The sequence below is a fragment of the Leuresthes tenuis genome, unplaced genomic scaffold, assembly GCF_036924035.1.
Source record: "Leuresthes tenuis unplaced genomic scaffold, fLeuTen1.0.hap1 SCAF_14, whole genome shotgun sequence".
NCBI classification, from domain to species: domain Eukaryota; kingdom Metazoa; phylum Chordata; class Actinopteri; order Atheriniformes; family Atherinopsidae; genus Leuresthes; species Leuresthes tenuis.
Genome location: NW_027325368.1, coordinates 5,903,326 through 5,918,761, shown reverse-complemented (window position 1 = coordinate 5,918,761; position 15,436 = coordinate 5,903,326). Strand labels below are relative to the sequence as shown.

Genomic DNA, 15,436 nt, shown 5'->3' with positions numbered 1-15,436 from the left:
TCCCCACAGAAAGACCCCAGCTGGGAATTGAACCTCTTGCTGTGAGGCCATGGTGCTAACCACCACACCACCGTGCAGCCGGGGCATGACTTGTCACCATATATTCCAGAAAAAGCGGATTTTAAACATGCACAGGACATCTATTCTTAGGCAAACCATGTTTTTGTTCTAAACATTATTATCATTATTCTTTTAAAGCAATACTGGGTCAGACATTTGTCACTAATAAGGACGTTTTGGCCTGTGAAACACTAAATGAGAGACTGTACTTCCATTTCAAATAAATCAAGTGTACGGAATAAAAAGAGAAAGTCGTGTACAAGAGCTCAAATCAATAGATTGTGTTTCGTGAAAGGTCCTCGAACTACCATGAGACTATGTTGATCTGTGTATGATCAATACATCGTGTTGTCAGCTTTGAAGAACCCTGCTAATATAACTGTCAGCAAGATTACATACTGATATGGCTCATTTCTTCGGTGTGTCTCTTAGGCTGCAAAACAATTAACAAACTAGAGGGTATGGACTAAATAAAGAGAAAAAACAGGAATCCACCCAGCACATTTCATTATTGATTTCATGTCATTATTTTACAACATCAACATGTTGTAAAAACATGAAATGGTAAATCTTTTCCATAATTTTCTCAAGCTTTGTATGAATATGAGACAATACTGACAAGTGCTAATATAGTTCTTCAAATGCGGTCTCAAAAACATGCAATTTTACTATTTTCACAGGAAATGTCATAGATGCATGGGAAGAGAAAGCTTGGGACAGAGAGATTCTAATAGGCAAGTAGTACTGGGACGTAGTTTGAGACTATTGTTACTGGGACTTCAAAAAGATCATCACAAAACACATTTCATATATTTCACACTAACAATTAGACAACAAATGAGACCTGTGGCTTAATGTCGACTCTTTTTTAGAGGTTTTATGGGAATTACAAGGAATATCTGATCATCCGTGACAATAAAAATGATGTGATAAACACAGAAATATATGATGTGCGTACAGCCAGCAGCAGACATTCAGGACGTCGTAATGAGGGAAAAAAGGAAACAAGTACTTTACATGAAGCCTCGAGCACTCTGAAAGCAGAGTCCTCAGAACAGCAACATGGGGTTTGCATTGAAATAGTTCACTTTTCACCTGTGGGCATAGCCAGTTATCAAACTTCTTTAGATTAAAAACTGCTCACTGGGTGTTGAAAGTGAACTCCAGCAAAGTGGCATGAAACTATGCCCTGTAGAGGCAGATTTATGGCGGAATAATCACGTCTGTGCGTAGCTCTAATCTAACGCAGAGTGAAGGATTGGAGGAATTCAACCAACAAAAATGATATGGAGATCTGCAGAGGCCTCCAAAAGACTTGGCAAAGACACCGTGGTGTCGCCCTTTGACTGAAAGTTGAGAGAAGACGATCACAGAGAGTTCACAAGGAAACATTACTGAACTAGCTTGATCAGTGTCACTTCCCCACAGCGCTCTTCTTCGTTCCTTAAGACTTCTGTCTTTGCTGCACAGAACAAAGCCAAGCAGGAAAAAGTCCAGACCAGAATTCAAGTTTTTTCTTCCCATGTTAGACTCTGTTCTCACATGGTAGCAGAAAACTACAACAGGCAGATGTGTCTGCAGATGTGTGTGAAGCAGAATACAGAGCAGAGGCAAAATGAACAATACTGAAGCAGAAATGCTCTGTTTCTCAGGTCAGACCACAATAACTGTTGCATTTACTGACTAACGCGTAAAAACTGATCTTCTTTGTCAAAATTATACTGAATTATACTGAAAAACATTCATCCAATCACTGCTGTTCTCATCTGTCTCGTTGTGTCCTTTAATTTCTTTCCTTGAGTAGATGCCTGTATGCAGAAATGGAAAGTGACTTCTGAATAAAACAACTGGTATGTTATAGAAAGTATTCGTTAGACATTGCAATGCAAAATTTAAATACCCTGAAGGGGAAATCTCCTTCATTCTGGCTGTGGTCGCAGCACAGTCTGAGTATATCCCTGTTTGACATCTGCAGGCACATCTTTACGTTCCTGCATAGCAACACGTTAATTACAGCCCGGTTGTTGTGAGCTTCCCAACGAGATTGCATCCGTAATTTAAAACTTTAGGCTGAGTTTCTTATCGAGGCTGACAAGTCCAATATTGTGTGTTTGTTTTGAGTATGAAATAAAACCTATTATAAACTCCCCAGATCAACACACATGCACGGGCTGTCACAGTGGTGATGTAATCAGGGAATTAGCTGTGCAAAACACCTCTGCTCAATGAACAGTGGAGATAAGCCAAATATAGTCTTTCAGGTTCAGCGGCAGAAGCGATGAGGCAGCACCTCTTCCACATTCAGGGTTGGATTACAGAAGTTTGCTTTGCACCCATTAGTTCACACTGGAGGGGCATTTGAGCCCACCAGAGGGGGTATCGGGGCACTCCAGTGTCACATATGCATTGATCCCAGTTCACTCAATTTGTTTACAGCACAGGCAACATCCACAGACGTCTTCTTCAAAGCTCCAACAAGTCGTATCTTCAGCTCCCAAATTATCACAATGTGTCAATGTTTTTGCATGTTCTGTTCTGATGTCTGCACATGGTTTTAAACTCCAAGCTAATAAATGTGCAAATGCAAAACTGAGAAGAAAAGGTCTCATTGGGTCTCACATTATTCTGACAGCTGGGTAATTTGACTTGGCATGAAGGTTCCTGTGCACTGATTTACAAGCAAACAGTATCTCTCTGAAGAAAAACACTTCACAGGAGCTCAGTATGACGTTCACTCTGCACTTCAGCTGCAGATCCACCTCTGATCTTGTATTTCTCTCACTGAGTTCAGTGTCCGTACATCCAGACACAGAGTGCCCATATGTGGTGACAACTCTGGAGCTGAAAAGGCAAAGAAAAAGAGCTCAGTGACTTACAGTCAGAGGGAGATACTGGTTATTCATTTTTGTGTATTTTGTGGGGAAGTATCTCACACAGAGTCATATGTTTGAATGGGTTAAACATGCGCCACCTGCAACAGTAATGACGAGACATCAAACTTTTTAAGATTGGATAAATGAATGAATGAATGTATGGAAGTAAATCTGTTTCTGATTTCTCGCACTGAATATTTATGCATCGAAATTATGTATCTGAATGTTTTTCAACGGTAAAATATTCAACCGCATCATCCGGGATCCCAAGGGAGAGCAATCGATTCTAGATTCAAGATCGGGAGCAAAAGGAGCGAGCACGAGTCACCCCAGTACAACTTCGGCTTATCGGTTACCATGGTGACCGATTTTAGCCATGTCCAATAATAATGGGGCTTCGGTGAGTGTTTTAATTCTTCTTTATGCCATCAGCGTGGTTTGTGTCTGTAAGATTCAGTAATAAACAGCTGATGTTTGTACATTAACAGACTGTATTGGACACAAACTAAGCGGAAGTTTAGTTAATTTCATCTCGTTTAACTTCCACTTAGTTCATGTCCAGTACAGTCTTTTTTGCGGTTGAATATCTTAACGTTGAAAAACATTCAGATACATAATTTCTTCCATATGAATAAAGAAATACTCATCAAGTGCAAATAGCCTTGCAAATGTGACAAAGTTGAGCTTGTGAGAGGATCACGATCTAAAGCTACTCTGATCCGTGTCGTCAGGTTCAGACCATTATCTCTGTACCTCATCGTCATTAGATGAATATTTTACCTGCCCCCCGCTGCGCATCGCTGTCCTTCTGTTTGATATTTCTTTCAGAAGCCGTCACAAAGGTCACAGTGAGCGAAAGCCTAAGGTCTGCTTCGCTCTGACTGCGGCGTCACATCGACAGAGCACAGAAACAGCGAGTTCATCACAGAATGAGCAGCTGCATGTCATATTAACACCAGCTGAGGAGACAAACATCAGTCTGATTGATGCTGTTTGTTACTATAGTAACCATACTGCTCCTTATTCAGTGAGCATCGATAATGTTTGTCTTGTTAGAGGTTAAGTTGGTTTCAGGTCTGACAGAATGACGTGTGACACTTAGCTTGCTTACAGGCTCCACGGGAGACTCGTCTTTGTGTTCAAACCAGTCACCAGAGTGAAGTGTTGACATTTCGCTTTTCAACAAGCCGTGTAGATGCGTGACCCCGAGTCGACATTTTGAATTCTCCACTGGTGCTCGCAGGTTATGTCACTGAATCTTCGGCCAGGGCCTCAGAACGATAGAAGTGTCACTAAAAAGAATGAATAAGGAAACAACTACTTTATTTTATCCAGGACGAGTGTTTAATCCCTGTTCATATGAATTATTTTCATTCCTTTGTCAAGGTTTCGTTAGCATGGCCGTAACAATCCGAAGGTTAAAAACACAGGACCTGGAAAGTGCGCTTAGACAGAATTTTCATAAATAAACCAATATCAATTCATTGAATAAATGCCATATAATGAATAATAAAACATGTTTGTGCCATTATTTGTTCTTTATTTATTTCCCTTCCGCTTTCTTTCTTATTTCTCTCATGAATTCCTCTTTATAGTTCCTCATTCGCTGTCTTATTCTTATTCTTTCACAGATCTACTTCAGTGTTCTCTTGTCACAAAAGTTATGGAAAGATCTATAATCAAATACAACCTTTTAAAACTATAATCATTCATGATGAATCGCTCTGTAATTAGGTGGGAGTCACAGGCGAGTCAGAAACATTCAGATTATTCATAATCATGGCCTCTAGAAACATAAAATTGGAACATTTTACTCTGGCATTTGTGCTCTTGTGTTAAAGCTGCATGCTTAATCCAATGTACGGGGATTTATTTAGCTTGAGTGTCAGGTTTGGTCATTGTGAAACTTTCATTGTTTTGGGTTGTTTTTGCAGGGTTTAAAAATATAAATGAACAGAAATTAAAAAGCTATGCTTTTTATGTTAACAATGGTGCTGCTTCTTCTCCCTTTATTACTTTTTAACCTAACTTCGTAGACCTAAAAACTAGGTCCACTTTGACTGCTGCAGAGGTAAATTAGCTTGTGGTGTCACAGAAAAACTCATCTTAAGAACTTGTTGTTTCCTTAGACTTGGGAAAGGACATCCTACGGCCGTTAACACAAACTAATGATACTGGGTTGGATATAATTGTGCTTTAATGAATGGATGAAGCACAGCATTCAGCTGCTGTCCCATATAAGTGAAAAACTAAATCTTTGCAACTCAACTGAACCAAATCAAACGGAACACATTGTGCAGGACTCATTACGACCCAAACAGTGTCCTAAAGTGCAGAAGATATATTCAAATGTTGCTTTATTCAGCTTTATTTCGAAACAACAATCTCAAAAAAAATAGGTGCAATGGGCTCTGTGGCGCAATGGACAGCGCATTGGACTTCTAGCAAGATGAGGTGTAATTCAAAGGTTGTGGGTTCGAGTCCCACCAGAGTCATAGTTTATGTTTGAGGGTTGAATCTTGATTAACCGCATTAGCTTATGTTGGGATATTGGTAACTCAGGTGGTCCTGATCAAGTACATTCACCAAAAAGGAAACAGACTTTGTTCTATTTCCATCCACTTCAGGCAAAACTGAAGGACTGTTAGCCATATCTAAATCTCCAGAGACGAGAGTTCAAGTTTCCATAGATTTGTTTGGAGAGTAACTTTGTAACGTTGTCAGAATATGCCAGAAAAGCTCCCTTAAGAAACAGATTGGTGGTCACTCAGTGAGTTCCTAAAAGTGCACACCTGGTCAGCAGAACACAACAGGTGAGCTGAACAGAAAGTAAGACACAAGAATGGCATGAAAAATGTGGTCAGTTATCAAAAAGAAACACCACTCACACTCTACATGTACGGCAGATACTCAGGACTGCATCACATCGTTACAAACATTAAAGACTTTGAGTTCTTACACTTAAACAATGGCACTCAGCCTCGTAATACCTTCTGGGGTGCACTAACTAGTAAGAAATTTATCTGCATCTTCCCTCTATAACAGGGATCTCCAACTCCAGTCCTCGAGGGCCGCTGTCCTGCAGGTTTTAGATGTTTCCCTGCTTAAACACACCTGAGTCAGATGAAATTGATCTCTTCAAAAGATTGTGAAGTTCTGCACAAGTCTGCTAATGAGGCATCGATCTGAATCAGGTGTGTTGGAGCAGGGAAACATCTAAAACCTCCAGGACAGCGGTCCTCGAGGACCGGAGTTGGAGGTCGCTGCTCTATAATGAAGCATCGCATCAAACTGATCTCCACAGATATATCTGACATGATCATAAAGGAGCAACTTTGGTGGGAGTTGAACCCAAAACCTTTGAATCCCTTCTCTCCTGGGTAACTAGAAGTCCAACACGCTGTCCATTGCGCCACAGAGCCTGTGACCTCCTGCCACTGTGCTGCTTTTTTGTTTGATGACGCCCCTTTTGAAAAAAATAGCATTTTCTTCAAATTCAATTTGCAAATCCCAGAGTCAAAAGGTTATTCCAGGTAATACATCTGCGGTAGTAAGCCGCATTTATTTTGGCTCATGTTCTGCAAGTTTGTAATATCGTACTCTTACCTTTTAAGAATTCATATCATCTGCGTTTGAGCCTTTCACCCTTTTCTCCTTTTTTCATGGAAACTGGGTGGAGAAATCAGCTTCTGAGCGATCAGCTCAGAGGGAGGACATGACAGCCTTTTTTAGAATTCTGCTTTCATGTAACAGGGGTTGTATTATTGCAGAAATGGCATGCAAGCCCCCCAGGTGGAAGTCATGAACTTCACCACAGAGCCTTCAAAGGGCTGTTGTTATCATTCCACTGTGAGATGATGGAGGTTTAAAAGGTAAGTTTCATGCATTCAATCTCAGTCATATAACGGTTCTCTGACATTTGAAAGCAACACACATTTTTTACCATCCTACATGTTGGTTTTATGGGCACATCGTTGGATTAAATCAAGCACACAAGTATCTCATCAACGTGTCTTAACTCCAGTGAAAAAGATTAATCCTGGATCATTAAGATTCCAAAGGTTTGTCAACTTTTTGGTGCTGCTGATCTCCTGCTGATCCTTCAGAGATCTGTCTCTGCGAATTGTAACTCAGCCAATTTTCTCCGTGCCTGTTGGATTTCTCCTTTTATAGTAAATAATAAGCAGCGCTTGTTATCCAACAGCCATTCTATAATCTTTTATTCACATGGTTGAAATCATAGAGAGTATTTTCTCTCAACTTGTGATGAAGTGTACAGTAAAAGTGATTGTGACATTGCCTTCAAAGAAGTGGAAAGACACAGAAAACTCCATCACCATGAGTTTCTTTTGTTAGTTTTAGCAACTTTTGGAGGTTAGATGTGGTCAAGCTTATATTTGAACATTTTTAGATTAGATTTACTTCCTTACTTGCAGGTACAGGACATTGCAGGTACATTTTAAATGTTTGTATTGGTATCTGAGATTCAGCTTAGTAAACATACTCACTGTATTTAAAGAAAACATTAATATGCATGTCAAGTTAACTGATTATTAATAAAATGATTGCACACAGTAGAGGAATAATCAAAAATGTGTCAGAGATAGACTTATAGAAAAGGAGTTTGTGGGATGTGAGAGTTTTTGTTCAATATCCACAAATGTTGTATTTCCCTTGTATTCATATCTGTAATGTATTAATTTAGATGTCAAGACATGTAATGCACTGAAGTACTAAAGTAATTTTGTATTAAAATATCCGAATCACTCTGTCATTATGTACTAGGAGCTCCGTATGACCGACTGCGCTCTCCCTATAAAGATGTGAAGAAAAGTAATAAAAAGAGAGTGTTTGATTCAACTCATGTAGAGCACTGGATTGGTTGGTTAGTATAAAACAGTTTTTTATTTTGAATTAATAACTTTCCATCTCTGGTTTCAGGCATGTTTTTAAAAGGGTGTCAGTCGTAGCTCGTATTAGCCTGTAGAGGGCAGCATGCCGCTTGTTATTCACCGGAAAACAGGCAAGCACGTGACACTAAACCGGAAGTAAATAAACTGCCTTCCCGCGCAGTTGAATTTGTTCAATAAGACGTTTACGTTGGAAGAAAACTGTAGAAAATGGACGAGCTTTACTTGGATAATATTGACGAATTTGTTAACGACCACAACAAGATAGTAAGCGCGCTTTTGATTCACTCTGTGTCCTCTCGCGCTTACGTTTTCCTGTTAATAGCAGTTTAAAACGTTGGAACGCAGGCTAGCTTCGGCATGATTAGTCGTTGAATTGCGTTAAAAAAACGTCTGTTTAATGTATCTTTGCTTTCCCTAAGATGTTAAAATATAGACATGTTTGCATATTGATTTCTAATTTTTTGGGGGGGTCTTTTGGGTAATTCGGCACATGAATTATGTTGTAGATATAACTAAATGCTGGACTATTGCCGCTTTTCCACAGTTGAGTAGTTTTATTTACTGTATGTTACAATTAAGGTAGGTCAATATTGTAAGATTCAGAGTAGCACTGGTACAGTAACCAGAGTTGAAGGTTCCTCTGTGTAGTGGCAAAGATTTACGTTGCTTGATGGAAATCAAAAGTGACAAATAAGCGCACATCTACTTAACAAACGTAGAGTTCACCGTCTTTATTCGAGCATCCAAATCCTCGCATATGTAAACACAAACATTGTCTTTTTACCAGGTTACCTATAAATGGCTGAGTCTCACTCTCGGAGTCCATGTTAATACAGCAAAACAGTAAGTGTCCAACTTTACTTTTGTGCATGACGTGACCTGGCAGCCATGCTGTGACCCAGGATTTAAAATTCAACTTGAAATGTGTTGCATTTTCTCTGAGTATAAAATCAGAATTAGCTCTCACCCTTCTGACAGGATATAGACCATATCCAAGTCTATTCTCGGTTAAATGCGTGTTCGATGTTTTCTCAGAATGCTTTACCATTACCTGGACCACAAGAGGAAGGAGAGCTCACCTCAGCTCCACGCCACTTATCTTGTGTCGGGGAAGTTTGTGGGTAATGGTCAAACAGTGAGTAACAAAAACTGCTCTGGCTCTGAGTGCATTCTTCTAATCACACCAGGCTTCATTTTGATTTGACTTTGTTTGATGTTGTGTTTGCTTTTCAGTGTCACAAGGTGTCAGTTGTCAGAGAAGAGCAGTTAGAAGGTGTGTAAATGTTATTCCCTCAGCACAGCGTGGTAGTTACTGTTCAGCACTGCCTGCTGGTCTTTCACTTCCTCTGTTGCGCAGTTTATAGTAAAGATGTTTTATTTGTATTGTTGCTTTAGACAGCAGGTAACCTCTGCTGTTTCTTCTGCAGATTTCAAAGCAAAGATGAGCTTGATAGTCAGTGTTCACGTCTACAGTGTCCAGAAAGCTTTACTGAAAGACAGCGGCCCCCTTTACAGTGTCGACTACGATGCTGTGAAAGACAACCTGAAGAACTGCAGCAGGTATGAAGGGACTTACTGCAGGAGAGGATTTGTCTGGAGAATAGTTTTTTAAAAAGGTTTTGCTCATCCTGCAGGTACAGTGCGATCCAGTGTGCCAGTGCTGTGCCCATGTCTTCTGTGGAGCAGCAGCAGGTGCGGGATATGCAACGGGCTCCTCCCTCTGAGCCTGAAACCAAAAAGCCTGGAATGAATGGACACGCCAGTGTTGCTTCCAAGCCATCCGCAAAGCCACAAAAAGGCATCATGGGAATGTTTTCAAATAAATCTACTCCTAAGAATCAGGATGACAGAAAAGAAATCAAGTCTGAAGTGAAAGAAAGTGCACCTGCGGTATGTCTTTGTGTCTTCTCGTTGTAGTTAACTGAGAAACGGAGGGTTTGCTGTAGCTTCTTATTATTACGGTTTGTGTTTTAGGAGGACGTCCCCAAAAATAAACCTGCTGCGAAAGTCAATCCAATGATGAACTTCTTTGGGACTCAAACAACAAGTGAGTCACACGATCAGTGATTTCCATGGAGAGGTTGTTAAAGACAGACTCTGGCTGGTTATCAGAAGTTTGTTCAGGAGTTTCATACTTTTTATAAGCCTGTCAGTCCAGATCCGGTCTATTAAACCCCATTACGGTACTTCCAAGGTGCTGTCGCACAAAAAGAACGTGACTTCTTTACGAGTCGCATTGAGGTGTGAAACAAGAAAATGACTCACAGTTTGGATATATGTTCAACATTGTTTGTTATTTTTCCAAATGCTTCTTCTTCTTCACTTCCACAGAAAAACCTGCGAGGGAGGAGGCAGCAGCGCAGTCATCCTCCACAGCCGAGCAACAGCGCCACAGTTCACAACCCGAGGAAGAGCGTGAAGCTGCGGCTGGGCCGCCGCAAAAGGGCGCCGAGAAAGACTCCAGGAGGTGTGTGTTTGTGTTAACGAAGGAGGGGGAATGTTTCTGTCACGTGATCAAACAAAATTTAGGATCATCAACATGGTCGTTTTCTTTTCTTTCTTTTTTAAGCAAAACTAAGCGAAAAGAAGATTCCGACAGCGAGGAGGAGAAGATGGAGAAGAAAAAGAGGCGAAGGATCAAGAGACCAGAGCCAGACAGCAGTGATGAAGACGGTTAGCTTTGTGTTTTTACTTTGCTTTGAAAGTATTCTTAGAACTTTACTGAAGAGTTTAAGTTGAAAAAAGCAGCCTGAAAATGATGAAACCTGGAGAAAATGTGTTTTAGTTTTTGCCTTTCAGCCTGGATGCAACATGTTTGTTTGCTCCTCGAACCCAATGCAACACAGTACGTTTAGACCTGTTTAATTCAGTTTATTTATATATTGACAGATTCATCTTAAGGTACTTTAATGAGAGTTAACAAACTTCATGCAGTCCAATTACAATGCAAAGCTTCTGTTTTTAATGCTGGTTTATTGGTTGTATTCAGAAAATAGTTGAAGAGTGATGGAAACCAACAGTTGGCATCAAATCTGCACTTTCCCCATAAGGATGTCCAGATTTAGATTTTTTTGTCCCTGATATGATCTGAATTATCTTAAGATTGTGTGTCAATACTGAGTCTCAATCCAGTTTCGCCTACAAATTACACATCATAAATATGTTAAAGTTTTTAAAGCCATGTGTTAACTTTGGTAGCTTTATCCATAAAAAAAATCTTCATTCTGCTTAAACTGAAATTTAGTTTCATATAGTTTTAACACTGCAGAAGTGGAACTAGGATATCCAAAACAGAAAACCCTGAAGTAAGCATGTGGCACCAAATGCTAATTGTTCCGGGTTGGCATTGAACGCAACGTTTTGTTCCCCATTGGTGTTGAACTCAGCCTGTAGAACACGCTTCTATATGTGACCGTCTCCCACTAATTCAGTGATTAAAACTGTTTTATTCATAAATAAATGCTGTGTTCATGTTCTGTATGACATGTTCCAGCTTTAGTAATGCACTTCTGTTCTGGTGTACTAATTAGTTATGTGCTAATTACCTTATATTAAATGTTGCTTCATGTCAGCCGTACCGGCAGCAGAGGCTGATACCAATCAAACGACTCAATTGGACCAATCTGATCCCCTGGTTTTGTAGGATAAATATGGATGAATATGAAAACAAAGTTAATTTGTAGTGGAAGCCAAATGTTTAACCTTTTTTCCTGTTTATAGTATCATCCGAGGTTGAGAAATGAAGGTTTTATTGACAATATTCAGGAAACTGTCGATGGTCTGAGTGGGTTCGTTAAAGAGGGTAAATTCCCAAACCCAAGAGAGTAATTATACATCTCTTGTGTTTTTCTTTTCCAGTTATTCCAGATTCCCCAAAGCAGATGGAAACAAGAGAACCGAGTCCTAAAAAGGAGGTTCAGACCATTCAACTATCAGATGTAAGTTGAAATCTAAACTTTCTGCTGCAGCTATAGAACGCATCTAATTCCTGGTTATTACATTTTTATGATTCACAGAGAAGTTCTGAAGCTAAGATAAGGAAGAGGAGGCGAGTCCTGAAGTCCCGCACCTTTGTGGACGAAGACGGATGCATGGGTATGAGAAACAAATGAGTGCAAAGGCTCAAACTTTGATGCACATGATAATCAGTCTGTTCGAGTATGTTTAAACATTTACTCCCTTTAAGAAACCCTCTTAGTATTGAGTTTAGGGCTGAAACCTTAGCCTGCTGCTGCCTGTTGATTTCAGCTCTGTTACCCTGCAAAGCAAGTGTTTCTCAGTAATTGTTTCCAAATCAGCTGCTTGTGTCCACAAAGGCAACAAAACAAAGAATCTGTTAACACTCGGTTACCTGAAACAGTGATTAAACCGAGTAATCGTGACACATTCCTGTCTTTGTTTTGCTGTACTTTCTTTCTTACACATTTTTTAACCCTTTAATGTCCGACCTGAGAAAAAAAGCAGAGGAAAAACGTTTGTTTCCTTTGAGCAAAACTCTCTCTTCACTCTGGTCCACAGTTGGTTATTAGTTAGGTTCCCAGTTGACAATCTGCATTAATTGTATCTCCGTTTTTCTGTCTTTTCCACAGTTACAGAAAAAGGCTACGAGAGCGAGTCTTACTCTGAGACGGAAGATGATTTTCAGCCCACCAAGCAACCTCCAAGAGACCCCATTAAAGCGAAGCCGTCAGCAAGTAGCAAAGAGGACAGTAAGAAAAGTCAGAAGAAGGGTTCTGTGAGCTCAAATAAAGGAACTAAACAAGCTTCCATTATGGGATTTTTCCAGAAGAAGTAACAGAAGACGACGTCAGACATTTCTATTGGCTCTGATGAACAAGCCTCCAACATCTTAGAACGACCTTTAGATTGAGCTGCCTCAGCTCTAACACGCCACACGTGGACGGTTGAATGAAAGCAGTACACCTCTCAGAAAGACTTTCAACATGGACGTGTCCAGTTCAGGATTATTAACATTTTACTTTAGATTTTTTTTACCATCATCAGCTCTGAATACATGTGTTCAATAAAGATTAAAAACTAAATCTGAGCATGTGTTTTTCCTGTGAAAATAAAGCACCTTTAAACAGCATTTCCATATTCAGTCTTCATTTGTTGTACTGTAACAGGTAAGAAGTGGACTCCAACACAAGTGCACCTAATTTCAGATTGCAGTCCTGAATTTTACATATTTGGTTTCATTTCTTATCTGAAGTGCAGTTCAATGGATTTTTGTGCAGATCTAAAAAAGTCTGTCGCCTCAGTTCCTTCAGGAAGTAAAAACACTCCTTCTAATACTTACAAACTGCTCTCAATAGTCAGTGAAAACACATTCTTAGAAATGTAAATGTGTTCAAATTTAGGTGAGTTTCTTCCACAGGTTTTCAAAGTGTCAGACAGCAGGGCTCCCATCACACAAAGCCTGGAAACAGACCCACCCCACCCACTCTCCCTGAGTTTACTTCAGTTCCTGGATGGCCGTGGTGTGATTATTTGATTTCATAGAATCCCAGCAACTGAGTAGAGACAGACAAATATAGCTGTTAGACATGAAACCACCGAATCCAAAGTAAAGTTCCAGATCTTTGTGGTCTGAGAAGTGAGGAAACTGGTAAAAGTCTTTAACATTAGTGTCGCTCAAAACAGTTTGTCTGTGGGTTTGAAATCTGGGCTTTATGGACGAGCTGTTCACGACTGTAAGCGCCACCAGGGCTGAGTGGAAAAATAACCATCTGGGTTGTCATCAAAAGTTAATCACTTCTAAGTTGGGCTGAACTCCACATCTGGTAAAACTTTAATGCAAATTTGTTCCCTAACTGTTTATAGTAAGCGAACGGGGTCCAAATATTTAGTGAAATGTGCACTATAAAGTTTTGGGTACACACAAACAATTTTACTTATTTAAAAGCTCAGCAGTATTCTCTGAAGTTTGCTGATTAGAAGAAGGAATAAAAATTTTTTTTATCCATCTATACATTTTACATGTAAACTCAGGACACATTGGAGAGACTATGTCTCTCGGCTGGCCTGGGAACACCTCGGGGTCGCCCCAGAAGAGCTGGAGGAAGTGGCCGGGGACATCTGGGCTTCTCTGCTCAAGCTGCTGCCCCCGCGACCCGATCCCCGGAGAAGCGGTAGATGATGGATGGATATACATTTTACATTTTCTGTGATCCAATTCAGTGGATGCTATTAGGCTAAAGGAGAGCTATACCCTGGGGGATAATCTATTTCTTTAATTTATTCTTTAATTGATTCACCACTTGCTTTTTTGAATGTAAATGCATCAATCGATACAGCTAACAAGTGTGTGAAATAGAACGTTATATCTTGAGAGAGAAAAATTTCATGGTTAACCTTTTTTCTTCAGTAGTTGAGTAAAAAAAAAATCTCTATGGAGGACCTACCTCACAACTTAAAGTATTTAAAAGATCTGCTGCTGATGGGTTGATGTCAGATACCACAGCATTCCTTTCAGGTTTAGTGGAAGCCTTGCCTTAACAGGTCAGGGCCGGATCGGTGGAAAAGGGGTATATATATTAAGCAAGCATGTGGACATAATGTTTTGGCTGGACAGGGTATGTCTGTTTGCAGCTGTGCTTTTGGTGACAAATCACTGTCCATTAAAACCTGTGAATAATTTATTTGCAGGAACTTAATGTGCTCAACGACAAGCAGCCACTGTTTGGCAAAGGTGGATACCTGACAGTGAACTCAGTTTATGATCCTATTTCTTTTGCAAATAGCTGCTGGGAGGGGCTAACTGAGCACTATGTGCACTAACCCAACACTCAAATAATAAAAAACTTGTGTTATTTATTTGAATGAATATGTATATATGTATATCAGATTCTCTTTTAGGTAGCTGTGAGGGTTTTTTTGTAAACTGGGATCTATGCCAGGAGAAAAGTGACTTTTCATGAGCTCATTTTACAAATCAAAAATCAGCAGCATCAGCAGTTCTTAACACTGACAGATTAACTCTGTGTATAATCTGGTCCTCAGATGTGAGCAGATGTAGTTAAACTAAGAAAAGACATGTCGTAAAAGGAGCAAAGGTTCGCTTTTAGAACTTGGATTTAACAGAGGATCATCATAGATTAAGTTTTGAAACGGAACAAGAAAGAAGAAAAAGGAAACTCACATGATGGTTGAACGAGAGCGGGCCAGTAAAACAGAGCACGCTCTGGTCTGGGCAATGTGCAGAGAGTTCAAGTGCATATTTTCAACTTTGAGATCCAAAGAAAACTCTCAAAGTTGAACTATGACTTGGCCAAGTATATCACCCGATTTTTGACCATCTAAGTATCTCTGTGTTTTTTTTAACCCTTTTCTTAACCCTTCCAGCTAATACCAGCTTGGAAATGTCCCTTAAAAAGATCTTAAAGGTCCAAATCCCACCCTTGAGCTTTTTCCTTCACATCCCTTCTCACAGTGCCAAACAAAATCTTAAGAAAAACATTTGAATTTGAGCAATGAAAGATGTTCTACCTTCTGTTGTGCTGCTTTCTTACTGTGAGACCAATATTTTAAACATAATAAATAAGTATTACTTCACAAAGAGCAAACGCCCCGACTGTCAAAGTGAGTAAT

The 15,436-nt window shown here is 39.9% G+C and overlaps 1 protein-coding gene and 1 non-coding gene across 2 annotated transcripts; both read left to right on the top strand.

Annotated features, from left to right (window-relative positions):
• The first annotated feature begins 5,340 nt into the window (after nucleotides 1-5,340).
• On the top strand, nucleotides 5,341-5,428 carry trnar-ucu (transfer RNA arginine (anticodon UCU)). Its single transcript is given in 2 exon segments — nucleotides 5,341-5,377; nucleotides 5,393-5,428. It is a non-coding gene; the product is annotated as a tRNA-Arg (tRNA).
• Nucleotides 5,429-7,962: 2,534 nt separating this feature from the next.
• pold3 (polymerase (DNA-directed), delta 3, accessory subunit) lies at nucleotides 7,963-12,935 on the top strand. Its single transcript, XM_072364248.1, has 12 exons — nucleotides 7,963-8,110; nucleotides 8,634-8,689; nucleotides 8,882-8,981; nucleotides 9,080-9,119; nucleotides 9,274-9,406; nucleotides 9,481-9,736; nucleotides 9,821-9,893; nucleotides 10,178-10,313; nucleotides 10,416-10,519; nucleotides 11,705-11,784; nucleotides 11,863-11,941; nucleotides 12,436-12,935. The coding sequence occupies exons 1-12, from the start codon at nucleotides 8,054-8,056 to the stop codon at nucleotides 12,639-12,641; spliced, it is 1,320 nt and encodes a 439-aa protein (XP_072220349.1). The 5' UTR covers nucleotides 7,963-8,053; the 3' UTR covers nucleotides 12,642-12,935.
• The last annotated feature ends 2,501 nt before the right edge of the window (nucleotides 12,936-15,436 follow it).

Coding starts and splice junctions, on each gene's coding strand:
- pold3 (XM_072364248.1), top strand. CDS start 8,054: ATGGACGAGCTTTACTTGGATAATATTGACGAATTTGTTAACGACCAC. Junction 9,737..9,820: donor TGAAAGAAAGTGCACCTGCG/GTATGTCTTTGT, acceptor TTTGTGTTTTAG/GAGGACGTCCCCAAAAATAA. Junction 10,520..11,704: donor AGACAGCAGTGATGAAGACG/GTTAGCTTTGTG, acceptor TTTCTTTTCCAG/TTATTCCAGATTCCCCAAAG.